Below are 22674 nucleotides of genomic sequence, written 5' to 3' on the forward strand. Positions count from 1 at the left end.
ACAATCCCAGTAAAAATGGAGGATAGACCAAGTTTAGTATGAACTTCCCCAGCCAATCGGATATCAAAAGTGATGTGCAAAGGGCCCCATAGGAGAAGAAATGAAATACAGATGTCCATGTACCGGGAAGATTGAACTAAAGCAAAAGCAAAATTCCCAATGAGTTAAATGAGGCAGAATTGAGTGTTATGGTATGAAATATGCAGATTTCCATGCCAGGTGAGTGAGAAGGTACTACACATGTTCTTGTGCTGCCTTCATGCATGCAAAGAAATACGACTGAAGAATGAGCTCTTAGGATGTAGCAACAGTGAAGAGTCAATATTACCCCAGTTTAACCAGATTGTTTTAGGTAGTTTGAGTTCATCTGATAGGTTCATTTAGTTCACTTGGGATCATGGCAAAAGAGGAAGCCAGGAATCTGACTCAATGATGTGGCCAGTATACTGGTGGGAGTCAAGGTTAGTGATGTTCAGTAACCGTCCCACTGTTGAGGGAGCTACAGTGACTGGAATGCCTGTTTGCCTATGTCTGCAATTCCTCTGATTATGAACACCTTTTTTTTTTTTTTTTTTGCTTTTTAGAGCCACGCCTGTGGCATAGGAGGTTCCCAGGCTAGGGGTTGACTCAGAGCTGAAACTGCTGGCCTACACCACAGCCAAGCAATGCTGGATCCAAGCTGCATCTGCGATCTACACCACAGCTCACAGCAATGCCAGTAATTAACCCTCTGAGCGAGGCCAGGGATCAAACCCATGTCCTCATGGATATTGGTCGGATTTATTTCAGCTGTGCCCCAACGGGAAATTCTGATTATTGAAAACATTTTGATGCATGGAATCTGCTTTTCCACCCCACACATGGCTCTTCATCAGCTGGCACCAGAGCAGCTCCAGGCAGGGGTCTGGGTGGGGCTGCAGGTGCCTGGGAAGCCCTGAGTGGAGGCATAAAGGTCAGTGGCTGAGTCTTCAGGCCGGGATCCTGTGATGCACATGCAGCTGTAACCCTCCTTTGTATTCTGACAGACTCAGGCTCATCTTTCCTCCTTCCCACCCCCATTTAAAGTCATTACAAAGAGGTTCTTGGGGCTTTGAGCAGGTCCCCCTCTGTTCCAGTGTAAAGCATAGAAAGAGCTGGAAGGGAAATTGCATGTGAAATTGGTGCTCTCTCCTTCCTGAGCATGCAGAGATGGAGGACCAGGTTCCACGCTCCAGAGGCTGCTCAGTCCTGTTCAGAAAGACAGGGTCACACATAGAAACTGATCTCTGTACAGAGTGTTCATTCTCTCCACACATCCCCAGACAGAACCTCGAGGTGCCTGACTGCATCCTCTTCCTTCCCCAGACTGTTCACAGTTGCTTTGGCAGTGCCTGGACTCATGGCCAAGATGAAGCCAGAGGATTAGCAAAGATGCTGACAAAGGATTCCTCTCCATTTATTCTGACTAAATATCCTCAGTAAAAGAACACTCTATAGCCTAGATCTGTGGAATATTCTGCTCCAGAAAACAAGTTTCTGCATCTGATTTAAGCCAATCAGAGACAAGACCACATAAACATCCTAGAAAGACTCAAAGCCTAAGATGAAAGAACTAGGGAAATGATTTTTATGATGATTCCAGATAACTAGACCTAGGTTTGTAATGTGAGCATATTTAAGTGATACTGCCACTTTAAATTATCTTGGGGCAAGCTTTCAAATTTAGACAAGTTTACATGTGTTCGGTATAATTGACTTAAAGTCAAAAATTGAAGACTGAGAATGCATTAGTAGAAAGTTACTCAGGACACCTGCTCCACATGACATAGAAGGAATTTTTATTTAAAAAGAAATCTTCTTATCCAGACCACAGATGAAGCAACCACAGGACAACCACTTCTTGTCTGGGGTCTGCAGGTGTGCATATCAGCTTGGGTCCTGCAGCAGGGGGGCTCTCTCTTATTGAGCTCTGGGGTTTTTGTTCAGCTTTTCCTATTACTTCAAGCACCGTGAGATCTCGGAGAGCACAGAAGTATGTAGCAGAATCTTTCAGCTGTAAGGCTGAAATGGTGAGGCTGATGGATTTTTGTGCTTTCTGGAAATTTACGGAGTAGCGGCCATCCCTTGCATTTGAGCTATCAGAATACTGACGAATAAGGAAAGTCATCTCTCCACTGGGAGGCTGTTTATACCACAAAAGATTGTAGTAGATCCAGTTCCAACCTATTTCGTAGCGACAGTTTAGGGTGACTGCCTCCCCCACTTGACTGAACACATCTGGCTGGTCTTGAGTAACTTCCTGGGCCACACTGGATCCTGCAGGAAAAATCAGAAAACAGAGATAAGCAGTGAATAAAATAATGGAGGAATTAGACTACCTTGGGACCCAAAGACAAGCCCAGTTGAAATCATAATATGCCTGCTTTCCTGCCATCCCCCTTCCTCCCCAAGTCCACGTGAAGCACCCGGGCCTGTGTGCAGTCCTTTCCCCCTGAACCTTCCCACCATGTGTGGGACCATCCCTACCAGAGAAGACGGAGGCCAGGAAGAGCCAGAGCAGGCTGGAGAGCGGCATGTGGCACGGATTCCCCTGCACAAGTGTGTTTTGTTGTGCCTCAGGCTGAGCGTTCAGTGTCTTGGAGTGTCTGGCAGCTCATATACATAGTCCCTGGGTTCCTGTGTGACTCCCCCAGACAGGAAGCAGGGCTTGTTATGTTCACAGCCCACGTGTCATATGCACAGATGAGAAAAAGTCTGGCTCCCCACAAACCTTTAGGTGGTCTACTTGTCTTTCCCAGGTCGTTATGTTAGGCAGGTCCTAAAAAAGGAAGTGGAAAAAGCAAGTAGTATTAATGATTTGAACCAAGGGGAGCTGAAGACTAAACAAGATGATATATATTGATAATTACTCCACAGAAAAATTTTACTAACTTATTGAAAATAGATTAGTATAAACTATGAACCCTTCTGGTGTTCTACGTACTGGTCCTTCATTTAGTCTGTATTTACTTTTCTCTATCTGGAGTCAAATGACAATTTTAGAAACTCACAGACTTTGGCTTTCTTGGTGAAAGGCAATCTTATCCAAATAAATAAATGTATCTCTTTTTTACTGGTTTCTAGGGCTCTCCTTAGGTCTTTCTATAAAAAGTTCCTTCAATATCAAATGATAAAAAATCATTCCTTCTAATTTTCAGAATCTATTCAGTTTATATTTATATGAAATTATTACAGGAATAAAATATTATTCTTTGGACATCTGACACTGAGTCATTTATTAGATTCTGAAGAGGATCAGGATAGTCAGTCCAGTTGCCTCCACAAGTTGAATTGTACTTATTAGATCATATTTCCTAGAATTGTTCCTGATGTCTCATTTTCTATCCCATTGGCCCAAAACATCCAGTCTCACTTGTTATTGGCTTGTTATTTTTCTCTTTGTAAAATAAAGTCAAGAGGAGCATGCCAGATCTTTGTGTGACACAGAGCTACAATGCACTCCTACAAAACATGATATCTATAGGCTGCAAACACACAGTACATGTCGACACCACATCCGATGGTGACTGGCATTTTGTAAACTGTCACATAATTGGGTGGAATATAGCTGTCAATCTTCTATTTGGTTTCATTGTTTTAATGGATGAATTACTATTTAAAAAAAAACCAAAGGCAAAGGAACAACTGGAAATGTTATAACAGACAAGGTCTCTAAAACAGCCAGTTCCTTGATTTTAAGGTCAAAATAGCTCACTAATGAGTGGTGCAGGGAGGAGAGTTGATATTTAGTGAGACACCTCTTCCTCTGTTCCACTTCACTCCGAGAGCTTAAGGCAGCAGATGTTTGCAATTATATGTGACTAAGCAGAGGAGACCATGAATGGCCACGGCATCCTAGGCAACAGCATATTATAAAATATATATGTGACTATAATAATTATATATACATATACATCAGGAAATTGATAGTCATGAAATTTTTTTGAATAGAGAATTTACTGTGATTCACCAGTTTTTATAAGTTCCTGGGCTAAGGGCTGAATCAGAACTACAGCTGAGCCTACACCAGAGTCACAGCCAGCAATGGATCTAAGCCCCATCTGCAATCTTTACCACAGTCTATGAAAACACTGGATACTTAACCCACTGAAGAAGGCTGGGGATCGAGCCTATACCCTCATGGACACTATGTCAGGTTCCTAAACCACTAAGCTACAGTGGTAACTCATATGCACTCTTTTTTTTGATGCAAAATTCTATGAAATTTCATCACATGTAGAGGCTCTTGTAACTGCCACCGAAATCAAGAGGCAGGACAGTTCCATCATCCTCAAAAAACACCCTTTGCACACCTTCCCCACCTCTGCAATTTCCGATAACCCTTGGCAACTACTGATCTCCTTTTCATCTCTAGATCTCGTCCTATTGAGAATGTTGTGTAAGTAGAATCATACATTATGAATGGGATCATGATCATCCAATATGTGTAATCATGCACTATGGAGCCTTCTAAGATTGACTTTTTTTCCACTGTGAGCACGTCCCTGAGATCCATCCAGCTTATTGCATGTATCAGTAGTTTGCTTCCTTTTGATCACTACAGACTGTTCCCAACCAGTGATTGTCCCACATGATTATTGACCTTACGGTGGCAAGAAAGTTCTATGCATTCAGTTGAAATCATGCTTTGAATTTTGATCTTTCTTTGCCTTTGAATTGATATCAAAAAATAAGTTTCCTTAACTTATGTGACTTGATTCTATGATCTTACTCAGTGGCATACACTTGTTAACGATGTTCTTTTCTTACCCTTTTATCCTTGTAGTATCTACACAAGGTTTTCTTTTATATTCCTCATATGTATAATTTGTGTTTTCCCCCTTTTATTCCACTGATAACTCCTTGAATAATTATAGCTAGGCATATATCAATTTTATTAATCATTTTAAGAAAATTAACTTTGTATTTCCTGACTATCTCTATTTGTGTTTTCTTAAAGATTTGCCAATTTGAATTTTTAATTTTTCCTTCTTTTAGGTTATGTTGGGTTTTATCTGTTCTTTTTCTATCTTCTTTTGTTAAAAGACGTAGATAATTGTTTGTCAACCTTTTTTCTTTGGTAATAGGAGTACTTAAAACATAAATTTCCTTCCATGTATTATTTTAGCTATGTCACATCCTTATTTGTATTTATATGTTCTCACTGCATTTTCTTTCAAATATACTCAAATAGCCATTGTAATTGCTTCTTTAACCTATGAGTTATTTTAAAACTTAGTGTCTAAATTCCAAATATTTGGGAGTTTCTAGAGATATCATTTTGCAATTGATTTTCTAAATCAGTTCCAATTTTGGTCAAGGAAAACTTCTGCATAATTTCAGTTTTTTAAAAAATTGTATTGTGGGAGTTCCCTTCATGGCTCAGCAATTAATGAACCCAAATAGGATCCGTGAGGATGAGGGTTTGATCCTTGGCCTTGCTCAGTGGGTTAAAGATCCAGCGTTGCCATGACCTGTGGTGTAGGTCACAGACTCGGATCCTGCGTTGCTGTGGCTGTGGTATAGCCCAGCAGATGTAACTCTGACTCGACTCCTAGCCTGGGAACCTCCAAATGCCATGAGTGTGGCTCTAAAATAGCAAAGAAAAAAATGTACTGTGAGTTCTTTATGACCAAATGGTGTGTATGTCTGTGCGGGTGGTTGTGTGTGTGACTGTTTCATCTACACAGCAGGGTTTGGCTGGAGCCTCAGCTGCAGGATGGGTATAGGCTGCAGGTGCCTGGAGAGCATTTGCACTTGCTGCACGGAAGTAGGTGGCTGAGTCTCCAGGCTGGGAAGCGTTGATGTGCAAGGACACATGTTTGGCACTTTGACTGAGGGAAACTCTCAATCTTCCATCTTCCTTTGCAATTGAACTAGAACGTGCTGCGATCAATAATTCAGGTCCTTTGCCAGGATGTTGCCGGTACCATGGGAAGTAGTCAAAGGCACTGTTCTCATAAGTACAGTTCAGAATTGAAATGTCTCCTTCCTGGACTGTCAAAGGTTGAGAGCTCTGTTTCACCTGCTGCTGGTCCCTTTTTTCCTTCTGTTGGCCGCTCACCCCTGTTTAAAGAGATAAAATATCATCAGGTCCCCACATTGATATTTCCTTTTTAAAGTTTCTACTTGCATGAATTTTTCTTATTCTCTCCAACTGATGACATATTCTAAGGGTTCGTCTCCACAACTCACAGCCTAGTTGAAGCCACAGAACCAAAAATGATGCTCCCCAACTCTTGTCCATTGTTCCTGGCACCAAAGCTCAGTGAAACTTCTGGTCTTCTGTGACACCTCAGGTCAACTTCTGGTCTTCTCAGTGAGTTTGAGCTCTGACTTAAATTCACATCTGCTATAATTCTTTCAACAGGCCCCACCCTCTCACAAGTCATTTCACCTAAAGCTATTTTTCACAAAGCAAGCACTTCCCCAGTTTGCTCTTAGAATTGCTGAAAATTATTTTCATTGAAAATTAGAAATCCCCTCCTTACACATGGATAATGATCAATTTAGAGGTTCTCTTTCTCATTCCTCATCTTCTTTTTCCTAACCTCCTAGAACGTTAAAAATCATATATCATGACAGCTTGATTGATTTTATTTATTTATTTATTTATTTTTTGCTTTTTAGAGTTGCACCCTAAAATGTTAAGTTCCATGAAGGCAAAAGCAACACATCCTCCCTCTTATCTGACCCATGTTCTTAGCTTCTCATGGTATATTCTGCCAATTTTGTGACCTTAATAGACTTTTGCTACTTTTTGTTACCAAAAAAAAAAACAAAAACAAAAATCCAAAAAACAAAAACACCTCCTCTCCATGCTAATCTTGCAGCTTCATGGGAGTTCCTCTCTTCCCCATTGTAAAATAATATTTTCCCTATTAAGACATCAAGCCATCCTTGGGAGTTCCCAGACTAGGGATCAAATCAGAGCTACAGGTACCAGTTTATGCCAGAGCCACAGCAACTTGAGATCCCCTACCCACAAAGGAAGGCCAGGATTGAACCCGCATCCTCATGGATACTGAGGGGATCCACGAAGGGAACTCCCTCACAATGGATATCATCCAAAACCAAGAAAGAACAAGTGTTGATGAGGATGTGGAGAAAAGGGACCCTTTGGACACTCTTGGTGGTAATGGAAGTTGGTGCAGCTCCTGTAGAAAACAATATGGAGATTCTCCCCAAACTGAAAAAAGCATGACTTCTCCAGCCTCAAGTCCTGTCTTCCCTCAACTGCCTGGAAAGGGGGTAGCACCTTTTGCAGGAAAGCAGAGAGGGAATGTGGATCCTACTTGGTTTTGATGGTAGAAGTGGGGAAAATAACAGTACAGAACAATGTTTTTTCAAAGGAATTAAAAATAGAATGACCAGCAGCAATCCACTCCCGAGTACTTATTTAAAGAAAACAAAAGAACTATTTTAAAAAATTATATGCACTCCAATGTTCATAGAAGCAACATTTACATGGCCAAAATATTGAAGACATCTCAGTGTTCATTAATAACATCTATATATCACCTTACATGTATCATATATATATGTATATATAAAACTCAGACATCAAAAAGAATGAAATCTTGCCATTTGGGACAACATGGATTGACTTGGAGAGTATTATACTTATTGAAATAAATTAGTAAGAAAGACAAATATGGTATATACTATACGTTTTAATACATACATGGACTCTTCAAAGTAACACAAATAAATATAACAAAATAGAAACAAACTCACAAACATAGTGAAAGTACTGGTGGTTACTGGATGGGAAAAGAGTGGGTATAAGGGAGAAATAGGTGAAGGGAATTAAGAGGTACCAACTTCCAGTTATAAAACAAATAAATTTGAATTTTGTAATGTATAGCACAGGGAATGTGATCAGTGTTTATAATAATCTGGCATGGTGTCTAATTTATAAAAATATAAAATTGTTGTGCTATGCATCTGGCAGTAACATAGCAATATAAGTCAATTGTACTTTAATTTTAAAGGTTTTTTTTTTTTTTTTTGGTCTTTTCTAGGGCCGCTCCCATGGCATACGGAGGTTCCCAGGCTAGAGGTCTAATTGGAGCTGTAGCCACCGGCCTACACCGGAGCCACAGCAACGTGGGATCTGAGCCGCGACTGCAACCCACACCACAGCTCATGGCAATGATGGATCCTTTAACCCAATGAGCAAGGCCAGGGACTGAACCCGGACCTCATGGTTCCTAGTCAGATTCGTTAACCACTGCGCCACAATGGGAACTCCTTTAATTTTAAAGGTTTTAATTAGATAAAGTTAAAATGTGACTTTGTGTGGCAAAAGGGATTGTAGTTATGTGATAATTTGAAGGGTATCGATATGAATTAGGCTGTATTCTCTGGGTAGGCCTTAACTTTAATCACAAGTGTCCTTCACTGACCTGGGACAAAAAGACAGTTAGATATTTCTCTAGGAAAGATGCATGTGTTTGGGATCAGCAAAGGACTGCAATTTGGGGTCTGCAACCATGACTAGTGACTTGCAAGTCCCCACATGGCAAGGGAAGGAAAATGCTTGAATAGAGAGGAAAAGGAGGCTGGGAGGGCTGGAGTAAGCAGAGTCCAAGGGCTGAGTCCATGGCTGAGTCTTTGCCAGGAAAGAAGGGGAGTCTTTCATCTTCCCTCTGAGCTCTGCTATCTTCACAGGGTGTGAGACTCCCCCTTGTCTCCTCTTTTTAACAGAGGTTTCTGCTTATTTATTCATTTATTTTACATCTTCTGAGACAGAGCAGAAGGATATTTGATTCCAGAAGAGGAAGGAGCTGTGGTGGAAGGAAGAGTGATTCAAGAAGGGGTCAGCAGCCAAGGAATCCAGGTGGCCTCCAGAAGCTAGAAAAGGCCAGGAAATGGATTCTCCCTTAGGGCCTCTGGAAGGAATCAGGCCTGCCAAGACCTTGCCTGGAGCCAGTGAAACTGGTGTCAGATTTCCTGCATCCAGAACAGTAAGAGAAAGAATTTGTTTTAAATGACCAGGTTCATATACAAACATTGAGCCTATATTTTTTGTTTGCTTTGCAGCACTAGCAGGATGGGATGGGAGGATTTGCAATTGCCTTTTGGGACACAGCATGGTGAGGCAGCCCTGAACATTCTTGAGACACTCAACTAAGCTGGATAACATCTTTCTTAGAGTGATTTTTCTTTCTCTTTCTTTTCCTACATTTTATGATGTTGTAGTTCTGTACACCGTGGTTAAATATTCACTTTACTTCTGTATTTTTACCAGATTCAAGTAAGAAGTTTCTAGAGCAGAAGGAGATACAGATTGGGAAGGAAGTAAAAGACCAAAGTCCCAAATCTGTAGGGCCAAAAAGTGCTTGTAGTTAAAAGGGTACCAGTGTAGGTGAGGAATAATGAGAAATGTGAATGCCCTGTGGTGGCCCCGGGGTGTGACTTTGGCTGGAGGAGGGGCTGAGCCCCGCGGAGGGTTTCTGTACAGGCTGCAGGTGCCTGGGGAGCGCTGTGCTCCCCAGCACAGAGGTACGTGGCTGAGTCTGTGATCTGGGCAGAGGAAATGTGCAATGAGCTGCGGCGTTCTGTAGTGACTGTCGTGGCATTTAATCTTCCATTCTGCTTGGTCCCTGAAGAAATGAAAAACAAGTGGACCAGGCTGCCATTTCGGTACTGACGATACCACTGCACGTTGTTCACAGTGGTGGAAAAATTGCACCAGAGCGTGGAGCTGGCCCCCTCCTGGAGACTTAGGGCTGGGGGACTCTGCTTCACATCCACTCCTTTCACACCTGATGGGAAACAGAGAGACAGTCACAGGTGAGGGTCCCTGTAACTCCTACAAAACCCTGAAAGTGCCCCCCTGGATCATGAGAAGGATAGAAAGTGTGCAGGACTTGTCATCCTCCTCCAACCCCCTCAACAGTACAGCAGCTGCTCTGTCCTTGAGATCTCCCTGTGGGGCCTCCCCAACTCACAGCAAACCTGGGCCAACAGAAGCCCCAGCACAGTGCCTGCTAGCCGCTTCATGATGCTTCCACTTCTTGCTGGGACATTTTCACCATAAGGTATTACTTAGCTAAATAAACCCTGGGCAGTGAGTGTCATGACTTGTTCTGGAGACGTTCCTGATTCTGCAGCCAATCGTTTTCCCCAACAAACCCTCCTTGAGCCCACACTTGGTGACAGGAAGCCCCACCCTCCTGCCTCAACCCACTTAGAATGGGCTGGGGAGGTGTGGGGGGTAAGAGTAGGAAAAAAGAAAAATCATTATTTGATGACTTGAGGGGCATTTTCTAAGAACATTTCAGAGAAGTGCAGTCTCTGATTTGGAATTTGGGAGGACTTAAGAGAAGTGAAAACAAAAATTACTTATCCTGCTCCATCTTTCCTCTCAGATGGCATGGATGAAGTAGATTCTCACATAATGAAATTCCATTTCCCAGGACTGCAGAGGATCCATGTTACTGCTTCTCATATGTACACCTCTGTGGCTCTGAAGGTGCTCATGAACCAGCACAGTATCAGCAGTTGCTCCTGTTGACTGGAAAACTCTGTCTTTAACAATATTTCTTTCAAATTATATGTATTCTAAACTTGATCTGCATAAAGAGCGATATTGTTTATTTTAGCCAGTAGATGGATTTTGAAACTAGAATTGTAAACAGTTTTATTTTTCTTAAAACATCTGTAATTTAAAAATAAATTTTAACTAAAATTTCACTTTCAAATACATTTTAATTACACTTCATTGCATTCTACTTTTAAACAGTAGTTTATTTTAAAAGAAAAATAATTGTTTTTGAAATCATATGAAAAAAAATGTAGTTTGTACTCCTATCACAGACTCTATACATAAAAATCTTCCTCTGTAGATAGATTTGGAAGCAAAAGGGATGGAAAATGAGGATGTGCATATTTTCACTGAAGGTAACAGTACAGTGAAGTGCAGATACTGAAGATCAGATGAGCAGTTCAAGAATGCTGCAAATATTCACTAAAGGCACTATGAGAAATAATGTAGAAAAACAAAGATGATGAGTAATCAATAATTATTATTGGTCACACAGTAGGTATTAGAGAACTGGAATTAGAATAGAGAAAAGAGGAGAGACATAACCTGGGTGGGTCACTTAGAACCACAAACCCAAGATTCCACTTGAAACTTTGTCAAGACGTTGTGTTTGAGTTAGAATGCCTGTTACAGGGGACCCCTGGATAAAGAAAGCTGTTTTTCCTTTTTACTATATTGTCTGGACATAGCAGAAGAGATAAGGAAGTCCCACTATAGGTTGGAATCGTTGCACTTCAGCTCCAGGGGGGCAACTTCATAGACAGTGATGTGGCCATCGGGCTCGGTCACTGACTGAGCTCCAGTTCCTCTTGAAAAAAATCAATGATGAATCACTGAAAGTAGGTCAGACCTACTGTAATGAGACCGGGTCTCTATTCAGATTCCAACCAGGACATTGTTTCTTCTACAGAGACAGGAGCACGGACTACAATGTTACTTTACTTCCTATGAAGAGTATTGGGAGCAGCAGGGAGGTGATTGAGGAGGTGGCTGTGCAGGGAAGAAGCTGAAAGCCATATGCGGGAAAGTCTTCCTGGAGGATCAGGAAGGAATGTGCCCCAGTGGGCTGAGTCCTTGTAACTGGGAAAACCTGAGATTCAAGGCATCCCTGCCTAGGTAGGTTCTAGACTGTTAATAAGATAGGCTTCCTTGACAATGCCTGCTCCTAGTGTTGAGCCTGTTCAGAATGTCCCCCACAGTGAGCTGTGAGCCAAGAAGCTCATAGGAAGGAGGTGGAACTTTTCTGAGAGGTGACATTTCCAGTTTATGCAACATCACCCTCTGGAGGCAACGAAAGGAAAAAATTGAGCCTTGAGGCTTTTATGCCCCATCTCCTTCCTGCTTCTATCTAGGCTTGAATTACTTGGCATTCTAATGTGATGACAGTATTTCAGGTGTTTGCTTATTAAGAGGCTCTTTTAATACTATGAATTAAGTACCACTATTTAATCCTATGAAGTAAATCCCCCTCATTTTTTACATGAGGAAAGCAAAGCAAGGAAGAATGTGTGTAATTTGTTGAAAGTCAAACAGTAAGTGAAAACTGCAATTTTTGCCATTGGTATGATTCAAGAATCTGTGTCATTGACCACTGATAATTTAACACAATGGCCTTTAGTGTAGATACTCTGCTCCCCTATTGGAAGGAAGATAAATTTCTTTTGAAAGTAAATGATTTGTCATACGACACACGAGTATTAGAACCTAATTCTGTTAGACTAAGCCCAGTTCCTTACCTACTACATTATTTATGATGCAGCACTACTCTTTGAGAATGGAGATAATTTCACCAAGATATAACTGGAGCAAAATTCCGAAGAGACCAGATATGCAGGGAAATGTCCAAGGAAACCAAAAGCTGATTTGAGAAATTATCAGAAAAGCCTCAGAGGGTAGTCCAGAGAATGTATGGCAAATCAGAAATGACTGGTGTTGTGAAAGAGTCTGGAAGAGGAATTTCAAGAAGGAAGAAATCCCAACAGAACAATTGCAGAAGAAATGTCTGTCCAGTGAGATGATGACTGAAAGGCGTCTATTGATTTTTAGCAGCACAAAGATCATGATTTTCAGCAGAAGCTCAACTGTAGTAGAGATGAGACAAAGGAGAAGAAAATTTGAATATAAAACCTCTTCCCAGGAATTCCTGTCATGGCTCAGAGGTTAACGAATCTGGCTAGGAACCATGAGGTTTCGGGTTTGATCCCTGGCCTCGCTCAGTGGGTTAAGGATCCAGTGTTGCTGTGGCTCTGGTGTAGGCCAGCAGCTGTAGCTCTGATTAGACCCCTAGCCTGGGAACCTCCTTATACTGCAGGTGTGGCCCTAAAAAGACAAAAACTTAAATAAAATAAAATAAAATAAAATCTCTTCCCAGAGGCTGAACCTTGAAGGGGAGGAAAGTGACATGGCAACAACTTAGAATCACCAATATGCATGGCTAACAGTCTTTTCCTGACTCAATCTATATTGTCTGTAGGAAGTAGAAGTCAAAAGACAAAATGTACCAGTGGTGCTCAGTCTTATTAACTCCTGTTATTTTCTTGTGAAATCATCTACTAATGGCAAATTTCTACTGGAACATCTAGAGGTAGGATTAACAACAGTTCTGTAAACAAACAAACAAAAAACCTCTCTAAGTCTGTAATTTATGAAGATAAATTTAGGAGAATATTGTAAAGCAGAAAACGTTGAATACAAGGATAGCACATGATTTTTTTTTATTTGTTTGGTAGAGGATTATTTCTGAACATGATGAAAAAGAAAGGAATATACGAAAAGGATCTAACACATCTGTTCACTACTTTAGGGTTGACAAGCACAGTTTCTTGTGGGCACAGCATTGCTGAATCATCCTATGTACTTTTTATACTTTCATGGGTTTATTTTTATGGACATGGGTTGACTGGGAGCACTAAATGATGTCTAAATGATTATTTTTTTGTTGTTATTCTTTTTTGTAAACTTAAGAGTATTCTTTGCCTCTTTACAGCAGATTCTAGCTAAATGCAACTGTAATCTGTCAAAATGTCTGGTGTCAACCACCTTATGACAAACACAATATATTAAGAATTAGGGGAGGAGAAATTTACACCACTTAGCATGACCTATGAAGAATGTTAGGGAGAAAGAGAATTTTGAATTGGAATGAACTGAAGTTTTGGAGCAAGAGCTTAACAAAATACCCGTAGAGATATGTCACTGATGATGATAAGAAGAAGGAGTGAAGAAAGAAAGGAAGGAAAAGTGAGAGAGTGGGAGGTAGGAAAGAAGAAAGGAAAATAGGAAGGAAGGAACTAGAGAGTCCATGAATATATCAGGATTTGGGAGTATATCTGTGTCTTCATTATGAAATCCATATAATGTTTTCTGACTTTCTTATATTTTATAGAGGATCTCATGCCCTCAATATTTTATTGCATCCTTAGCAATGGTCAGTAAAATTTTCAGTCATGGGTGTTCATTTATTCAATAAATATTGAGCATTTACTATTTGTCAGATTCTGTGCTAATTACTGAAGATATATCAATAAACAAAACACAAAAATATGTGTTGCAGAAAAAGGGAAGTGAGGACAAGGGAAAATGAGCTCAAGGCTGTGAAGAAAGGGAAATGAGTGGAAAGTGACTGGGGGGGATCCTGAAGGAGACATGCTGATCTTTGGAAACTGCTACAGCAGCTCCCACTGTACTTTCCAAGACTGGAGTACACATACGTTTCCTTATGTTTCACTCACAGAATCAAAGCAGGTTCCAAGTGTGATAAACTAGCAGTTTACATTTATCGGATACACCAGGACAACCTCTGTCCTCTTGAAGGTCCAAGGATATGATGCGAATGATGCCGTACACATCCAGGACCAGAATGCCTCTCTCCTGTGTTATCTGTCTTGTGCCCTGGTTTCGTCTATTTCTTTTCCTCTTTCCTACTAAAGAGCTAAGGATGATTTAGAATCTCTCTACAATCAACAACTTATATTTACTCCCATTTGAATATCTGGGGACTAGCGTGTCTCTTTATGGAATTAGGGACGATTGCTTTGCTTTTCTCAAGTCATGGGGCGTGATTTCTACTCTAACATCTTGACATTTTGCTCTGAAATGTGTATCACTTTCTGCAGTGGGTTCTATGATCCCCTCCACTGACTCTCCATTTGAATCATTTTGGGGGGATTTTCTTCTTACTACTGCTCCCAGTAAAGCGAGATTGAACAACGTATGCTCAGTTTTTGAAGCTTGACAATTTCAAGTTTAAAAATAAATTTAAAAGTTGGTGCTAACACTTATGAAGACTGTGAATATTGCTAAGTTTTTAAATCCCTTTGAAGCTTAGTTTTCTAATATGTAGCATAAGCCTTAAAATAACTCTTCACCAAATGGTAATGAAGATTAAAAGATATATTTAGGCTTTCCTAAATAGACACTGACTTTTGAAGGAAAAAAGAAATAAATGTTTGCTAGATTTGAGAATTTAAGAACTAAAAGCTACGTCATTTTTTTTAAAAGGGTAACACGTTAGAACAAAATACACAAGCAAAAATAAAAGCAAAACACTCTCTAAACAGTTGGTAGAAATAAATCCTACAAAGAAAAAGAAAATGAAGGATAACCTAATAGAAAAATGGTCACAAGGTAGGAATAAGCACATGACCAAGGTCGAAAGAGAGAGTGCCAATATAGAAAGGAAAAACTACTCCAAAGCACAAGGAATTGGAATACCTGCTGGTTGAAGTATGATTGTTTATACCATATAGAGGGTCAGCTGTCACTTTATGCAAAATTTTAAACATGCCTTTTTTGAATATAGAAATTCCAATCTCAGATATCTAATTAAGAATCTCATACTGAGTGAAATGAGCCAGAAAGACAAAGCCAAATACCATATGATATCACTTATAACTGGAATCTAATATCCAGCACAAATGAACATCTCCTCAGAAAAGAAAATCATGGACTTGGAGAAGAGACTTGTGGCTGCCTGATGGGAGGGGGAGGGAGTGGGAGGGATCGGGAGCTTGGGCTTATCAGACACAACCTAGAATAGATTTACAAGGAGATCCTGCTGAATAGCATTGAGAACTATGTCTTGATACTCATGTCGCAACAGAAGAAAGGGTGGCGGAAAAAATTGTAACTGCAATGTGTACATCTAAGGATAACCTGACCCCCTTGCTGTACAGTGGGAAAATTAAAAAAAAAGAAAAATCATATTATTGAAAAAAAAAAAAGATCTACTTTCCTACCAACTTTCAAATATATAATATAGTGTTATTAAAAAAAAAATTTCACACACATACAAAAGTGTCTCTATGAATATGTGTAAAGGCAACAATCTTTATGACAGCAAAGAAATAGAAACAAATATTCATTAATAGGAAAGAAATTAGTTTAATGATGAAATGTTTCAAAGTACTGAACAGGCATCCAAAAGAGGTAAATGGCCTCTCTACTTTTTGCAACAGTAGAAAGATCTCCAGGAAACTATTTAAATGAAAATCAAAAGGCCGGTTGTAAAAAGTCGAAATAACCCAATTTATATGGCAAATTGTTTTTGTATTTGTTGTGTGTGTTTGTATATGTGCATGGAGTTACACAAAATGATGTGCAAATATGTATATAATTGAAACAAAATAGGCTGGCATTATATGACAAACTATCAGAACTGCTTTCCTCAGAGAAGGATGATGGGAGGTAGGGTGGAATGAGATAGAGCCATGGGCTTTTGCTTTTGCTCTGCCCGAGTCTTTTATGATGAGAGGATCTATGTGTTGCTTAGGGAATATTAAAAAATAAAAATTCATCATAGAGACAAGACTTCTAGACAATTAAACATAGTTACTTAGTTTTTGTTTCTTTCCAAAAAAGCTTCATCACAAATATGCATGTTCTAGACTAGCAACAAAAACGTTTCAGATTGCTCTCAGGGAAAGAGTAGTTTGCTTTTGGTAAATGGAACAGCTGGACTTATACGCCCTCTGGGTCTGTACCTGCCCTGGGTCCAATGAAGGAAGCCCGTGGGAAAGGAGAATTACTTGGATTTTCCTCACCTACTATGTTGAGACAAACACACTGAAACCAGCATTTTATTGACTTGAGGAGGAGCCATAAAAACCTATTTATACATCTTCACTTTCTTGCTATGTTAAAATTATGATTCTTATTCTCCAGATAATTCTCTCAGCCACATCAACCAATGAAGCACTGATTCCTTGTCCTCTCTTTCTTCTTTTCTTTATCCATATTCTCGCCCTTTCCTTCTCCTGTTTTTCCCTCTTTTCTTCTTGCTCTCTGACTCTCACTCTAGATGGCTCTAGATTTGCTCTCAGTGATTCTGCCCCCCTCCACTCCCATCCTTGTCACCAGAGAGATACTGTACAGGTACAGCCCCATCTGTCCCACTGTGGGTCTCTTAGGATGCAGTAGTACACAGCGGTGTCTCTCAGTGTCACCCGGGGCAGGATCAAGGTGCTGGACTTTCTGTCTGAAGCTATGGTCAGAGAAGCCATGCTGTTGGTCACATTGCTTTGTAAGCCATGAATGATGTGCTGTGGACTCTGATTGGGATTTTGCCGATACCAATGTATATAGTCAGCTCCACTGATGGTAGAGTGGTTACAAGGCAGCTTTACATCTTCCCCTTCAGCACAGTCCTTGGAGTTTGGCTGGGTGGTCTGAGCATCAATCATAGTCCCTATGTCAAAAAAAAAATGCAAATTAACTCCTGACCACAAATCAATGTAATTCTACGAGTCCGTGACATAATGCTCCCATAACTCTCTGGCAACTACCCACTACTTCAGTGTTTTTATTTATGTTCTCCAAAAATATAATTGGCGTTCATTACAGAGACCAAAGACCTATGCCAAGAATGGCTCTGTAACATGGCTCCTTGGCTCAATATATGCAGAGACTTCTTCCAACATGGATACTGCTAAGGACTCCGCTGAGATCAGGGCTATGAGTTCACCTGTCATTTAGAATTTCATCCTCCCTAGAAAATCCCTAGATCAGGTCTCACTGCCATCCCTAGCATGCTGAATAAAGCACAGGGAGAACAAATGACCCTTCATGATCCCTTGGATTCAAAGCCTTCCCTTGTAGACACAGAACACTCACCCAGGGTCAGAAACACAGTTACTCCAGTCACCAGCCTCATACTTCAAGGACAAACCAAGACCGTGGGCTCAGAGCTAGTCTTGGTGTCTGATGCTAGGCTTCGAGCTTCCAGAGAACAGAAGCAACAGCTGCTACTAAGGACTTAGACGACCAGGACAGCTGCCACTGTGTTGTGGCCAAGACCTTCTCAGCCAATGACAGTGCAGTTCCTTGTCTGGGTCCTCCTCCCCTGTCTTAGTCATGTCCCCAGAAGAAGACAAGAATATCAAATAGCCATTCCCATCTCACAGGGTGCCCACTGCCGTCAACTGTGAAGTTTAAAGTCTGGCTCTGGTTGGGGAACTCCAAGCACAATGATATGTTCATCCAGATATATATTTGAGCTCTTTGTTCCTTAAAGAAATGGGCTGATGCTCCATGGAGCTTGTGGAAAGCATTGATTAACCTCATAAAATTGCACTGAGCTCTGTGTTATAAGGAGATGAAAATTCCCATTCCCATTCCAGAAAATGAACGTGTCATTCCAAAGTAGTCAGTGACAGGCTTGACAGGGGTGGGGGCAGGAAATTAATAACATTAAGACTAAAAACTACACATCCCGGAGCTCCAGGTTCTTATAAAGGTCCCTGGAATCACGCATCCACAACATCTAGATAGACATTTCTCTGTGTACCTGTTTTGATACAGTAACTGATGACATGGAGAGTCTTCACCTCATCCTCCTCGAAGACTGATCCTTCATCCTCATGTCTCCATGTCCATGCTTGCAGGTGCTGTGCACCAAGGATGCTGAGGCAGAGAGAAAAGACAGGAGGGAAAGAAAACAAAGCAGGGAGGGAGGAGGTGGGAGGGGGTGATAGAAAAATTTAGGGGACTGAAGAAAAAAGACCATAAGGAATAGGGAAGGTAAGGGATAATCAGGGTAGGGAAAGAGAAAGCAGTGTTTATGGAGGTACCTGGAAAGGGTTTAACTACTGGGCTAAAGGCCCTGAGTTCTTTTTGTTTGTTTATTTTGTTTTGTTTTTTGTCTTTTTATGGCCATACCCGTGGCATAGGGAGATTCCTGGGCTAGGGGTCAAATCGGAGCTACCGACGCTGGCCTACACCACGGCCACAGCAACGTGGGATCCGAGCCGCATCTGAGACCTACATCACACGCCAGATCCTTCACCCCACTGAGCAAGGCCAGGGATCAAACCCGCGTTCTCATGGATACAAGTTGGGTGCGTTAACTGCTGAGCCACAACGGGAACTCCAGAGCCCCTGAATCCTTGACCACACACACTCAATGAGGGGTTATAAAGTACAAGTTGTCTAAAGAGGAAGAAAGTATGTCATCTTTCCTTTTTCTTGGAATATCCATAGAAAACATAACCTTTCTTTCTCCCAGAAGAGAATGCTGTTTCCAGATGAAGCAGCCCCCTCTTGTGACTGAATAAATGAACTGCAGCGCTAAACCCAAGGCAAAAGTCAGTCAGCAATCTTTTCAAGGACTCTTCAGATTTGAAGGTAAACATCTTACTTGTAATACCTTTTTACTCATCTGTGTTTTCTTGTTCCTATAACACCGCACAGAAGGTTTTAATTGTTTTTATTGCTTTATTTCAGTCAAATGATTCTCAGTTGTTGGCTTCTCTTTCAATTTTCCCTTTCTAACTTCCCATATTTAAAGGTTATTTTCAAAGCCCAAGAATTACCTGTTCCTGAAGGAGTACCTCAGTTATTTATGAATTTAGTGACAGAATTTATGCTGAGCATCTCTTTAAATAATTCTAAAAACAATCTCCCAGGTTTATGGAAGATATATGAAATAAATGACACCAACAGGACAAATACAGGGTTGTATTTGTGGACAAAATGCAAGAACAGACAACAAACTTCCCGCCTAGGATGGAGGAAAATTAGATTGAATTAGACATTTACAGGAGTAAATGTCATGGCAATCATGCTTTATTCATTTAATAAGTATTTGTAAATATTCACTGGGAGCCTGTTCTGTGGAAACACACACACAGATAAGCCAACAAGTACTACTGCTGAAAGTATTTAAACAGGTAAGAATGTATAATATTATTATATTAGCAAAAAGCAGAAAAAAGTAATTAACAGTAACTTTTTTGATTACTGATTTCTTTCCCTTATTTTTTAGAGGATGCTCGAAACCACTACAAAGTGTCATTTTAAATAACAACTGAAAGACAAAACTACTCTTTATGAAGAATCTAAACCATGCTTGTCTAGTCTATTGGCTCTTTTCAGAGCTTTGAATTTTAGAGGGTCATATCTCTAAAACTATGTGAAATGAGGTTATCTTTCTTTGCTTGATGAAAACTAAAATAACGTACATAAACCTCTCAGAAAATTGAGAGAATCTGACAAAATGCTAACACCTCTGCATGATGGATACTCTCAAAAATCCAGAAATAGAAGAGAAATTCCTGGATCTGATAAAGGCTATCAATGAAGAAGACATTACAAGTCCTTCTCTATAGGGTCACAAACAAGACAGGTAGACTATCACTACTCCATGTCACTGTCCTACCAGAGGGCCTGGCATCAAATGAGGAGAAAACATAAAATGAACTAAGTTTGAAGACTGAGAAGTAAACCATTTTTATCCAGAGATATTAACATTTGCAGAAAATAAAAAAGTACCTCTAAACAAACCAAAAGAACTAGTACTAATAGATGAATTAACAAGGTCGCTAAACATAGAAATCAATTTTATTTCTACATTCTAGTCAAAAGCATTAGAAAGTATAATCAAAATGCCATTTATCAAATGCTTGGGGACTAATTTAATACAAGGCATGCAAGTCCTCTACAAAAATTTTAACCTTAATAAAAGAAATTAGAGAGGACTTATGTTAAAAAAAGAGAATATCACATGAATCTAAAGACTTTGTGTGTTAAGATACCTATTGTCTTAAATGAATCCATAAATTCAACACAATCCCAATCAAATCACTAGCAACCTTTTTTGTGTTAGAAGCTAATTCTCTAACTCACATGAATGTGCAAAGACCTCGCATAAGCCTTGAATAATAAGAAGAAAGCATGACTTGCATTTCCAGATTTCAAAAATATATGAAGCTTACACATCTGTGATTTTGAAGCTCCGAGGAGAGACCACGTGCAGGGGCCATGATCATCCCTGAGTACGGCTGCAATGAGAGATGAGCCTGGCCCTCTGTGGTTGCAGCGGAGCCCTTGACACGTGAGTCAGTGATTTGAGGGGTTCCGGGGCTGTGGGGTCCCCAGAAGTCACATGAAGCGGACGGACCATGAGATAATGAAACAGTAGCTGTTTGAAGCCACTGAGTTTTGGGGTGCTTTGTGATGCTGCAAAACCCAATGCCTCTGAAGTCCTGTAAAGGAGTCTTGCTGAGGACTTGAGAGAAACTGGCAAGAATAAAACTGCTTTTCTCCTCTCTCTGATTTCTGATTATCTCTGATATCTGGACCTGGAACATCTGTCTGTCTCACTAGACTTCATTTCACAGATGGCTGATATGGCCATAGCACTCCTGCCCTGGCACAGAAGAGGAGCTGGTGGTGCTCAGATGTGATGGGAGCCTGGGGCCCCCACGGCACAGGAGCCGGTGGCTGGATGCTCAGGTTGGGGCCCTACAGAAAACAGGGAGATGTAAGCTTTTCTTGTCCAATGTGATTTGTATATTTCACCCATTCTTCTCACTCCATGTGACAAAACTCTAAAAAATGAGGGGCTATTTAAAAGGTCATGCCTGTGTCTCTATGAATAATCAAAATTTAACAGACTATTTTCAATTTCAGATCCATTTGAGAAGCCAAGAAAATTTCCTTAGTTATGCATGACTTTAATTTTCTGGTAAGGACTCTCCACTCCAAATGAACATCCCCCTCATGTTTATAACAGTAGATTTTCCAAATTATGTGCCACTGCATCCAGGAATTGGATTATGTGTGTGGGAAGAGCTTTATCCCATCACCTCGAAGGCAAGCATGAGGCCCAGGGAACTTGCCATCATGAATCCGTTTGAAGCAGCACTCTACATGATGGGCTGTGTAAACATCATCGGTTTCTATATGTTCAATGTTGTGCAAAGGCTGTGAAGCATTGTGTGGCAGCAATGCCCAGATGAGCCATATTTCATCCTTGCTGTTTTTCTCTGCCTTTTGTTTCTACCAATCCAGAGGTAGCTAAAGCCAGAGATCATTACTGATAGTATTAAGAAATCTCCTTCCTCGGTCTTTCTGTCAATAATGTAGGATACTCAGCTTGGAAGTTGACCAGCACCTCTTCTTTGGTGTTGTTCTACACCATTGACCTTAGTGTACAGGGAACTACAGGTTCTCCTCACTCAGTCCCGTGCTATACCTTCCGCTTCTACACACCGTCACAACCACTCCCCGTCTGATGATAAGTAGATCCATTGCATCCTTGTAAATAACCTTTGAAAAATAAATCTGTATCTCTTAAACGGTTTCAGTCTGAGGGGTTTGTGTGCCATCCAAAGTTGTTTTTATACTATGTATTATTTTTACCGAAATGTTAGGTAGTGGTAGTAGTAATATTAAAAACAACAAACCTACAAAAAAAGAGATCATGGAGTTCCCATTGTGGCACAGTGGCTAACGAATCCGACTAGAAACCATGAAGTTGCATGTTCGATCCCTGGCCTTGCTCAGTGGGTTAAGGATCCGGAGTTGCCATGATCTGTGGTGTAGGTTGCAGACGCGGCTCGGATCCCGCATTGCTGTGGCTCTGGCGTAGGCCAGTGGCTACAACTCCGATTCGACCCCTAGCCTGGGAACCTCCATATGCTGCAGGTGCGGCCCTAGAAAAGGCAAAAAGACAAAAAAAAAAAAAAAAAAAAAGAGAGAGAGAGAGATCAGTGGGGGAGGGGAGAACACAATGGCAACATGATTTAAGAAGCTGGACAGGAGCTGGATAACTAGTTACTAATGTAGATGTTGGGAGAAAACTGAAACTGAAGCTATTAGATGAAGAT

General features: G+C 40.7%; 4 gene segments (V, D, J or C); all 4 read right to left on the bottom strand.

Annotated features, from left to right (window-relative positions):
- On the bottom strand, positions 1779–2880 carry LOC102166986. The segment is given in 2 exon segments: positions 1779–2295; positions 2506–2880. Coding segments are annotated over 2 exon segments (507 nt in total).
- LOC102167140 lies at positions 5597–6654 on the bottom strand. The segment is given in 2 exon segments: positions 5597–6084; positions 6214–6654. Coding segments are annotated over 2 exon segments (492 nt in total).
- On the bottom strand, positions 8260–10642 carry LOC100625492. The segment is given in 2 exon segments: positions 8260–9788; positions 9975–10642. Coding segments are annotated over 2 exon segments (552 nt in total).
- Positions 15801–17975, bottom strand: LOC100625105. The segment is given in 2 exon segments: positions 15801–17255; positions 17681–17975. Coding segments are annotated over 2 exon segments (375 nt in total).

Source organism: Sus scrofa, chromosome 7 (assembly GCF_000003025.6).
Source record: "Sus scrofa isolate TJ Tabasco breed Duroc chromosome 7, Sscrofa11.1, whole genome shotgun sequence".
Taxonomy (NCBI): Eukaryota; Metazoa; Chordata; class Mammalia; order Artiodactyla; family Suidae; genus Sus; species Sus scrofa.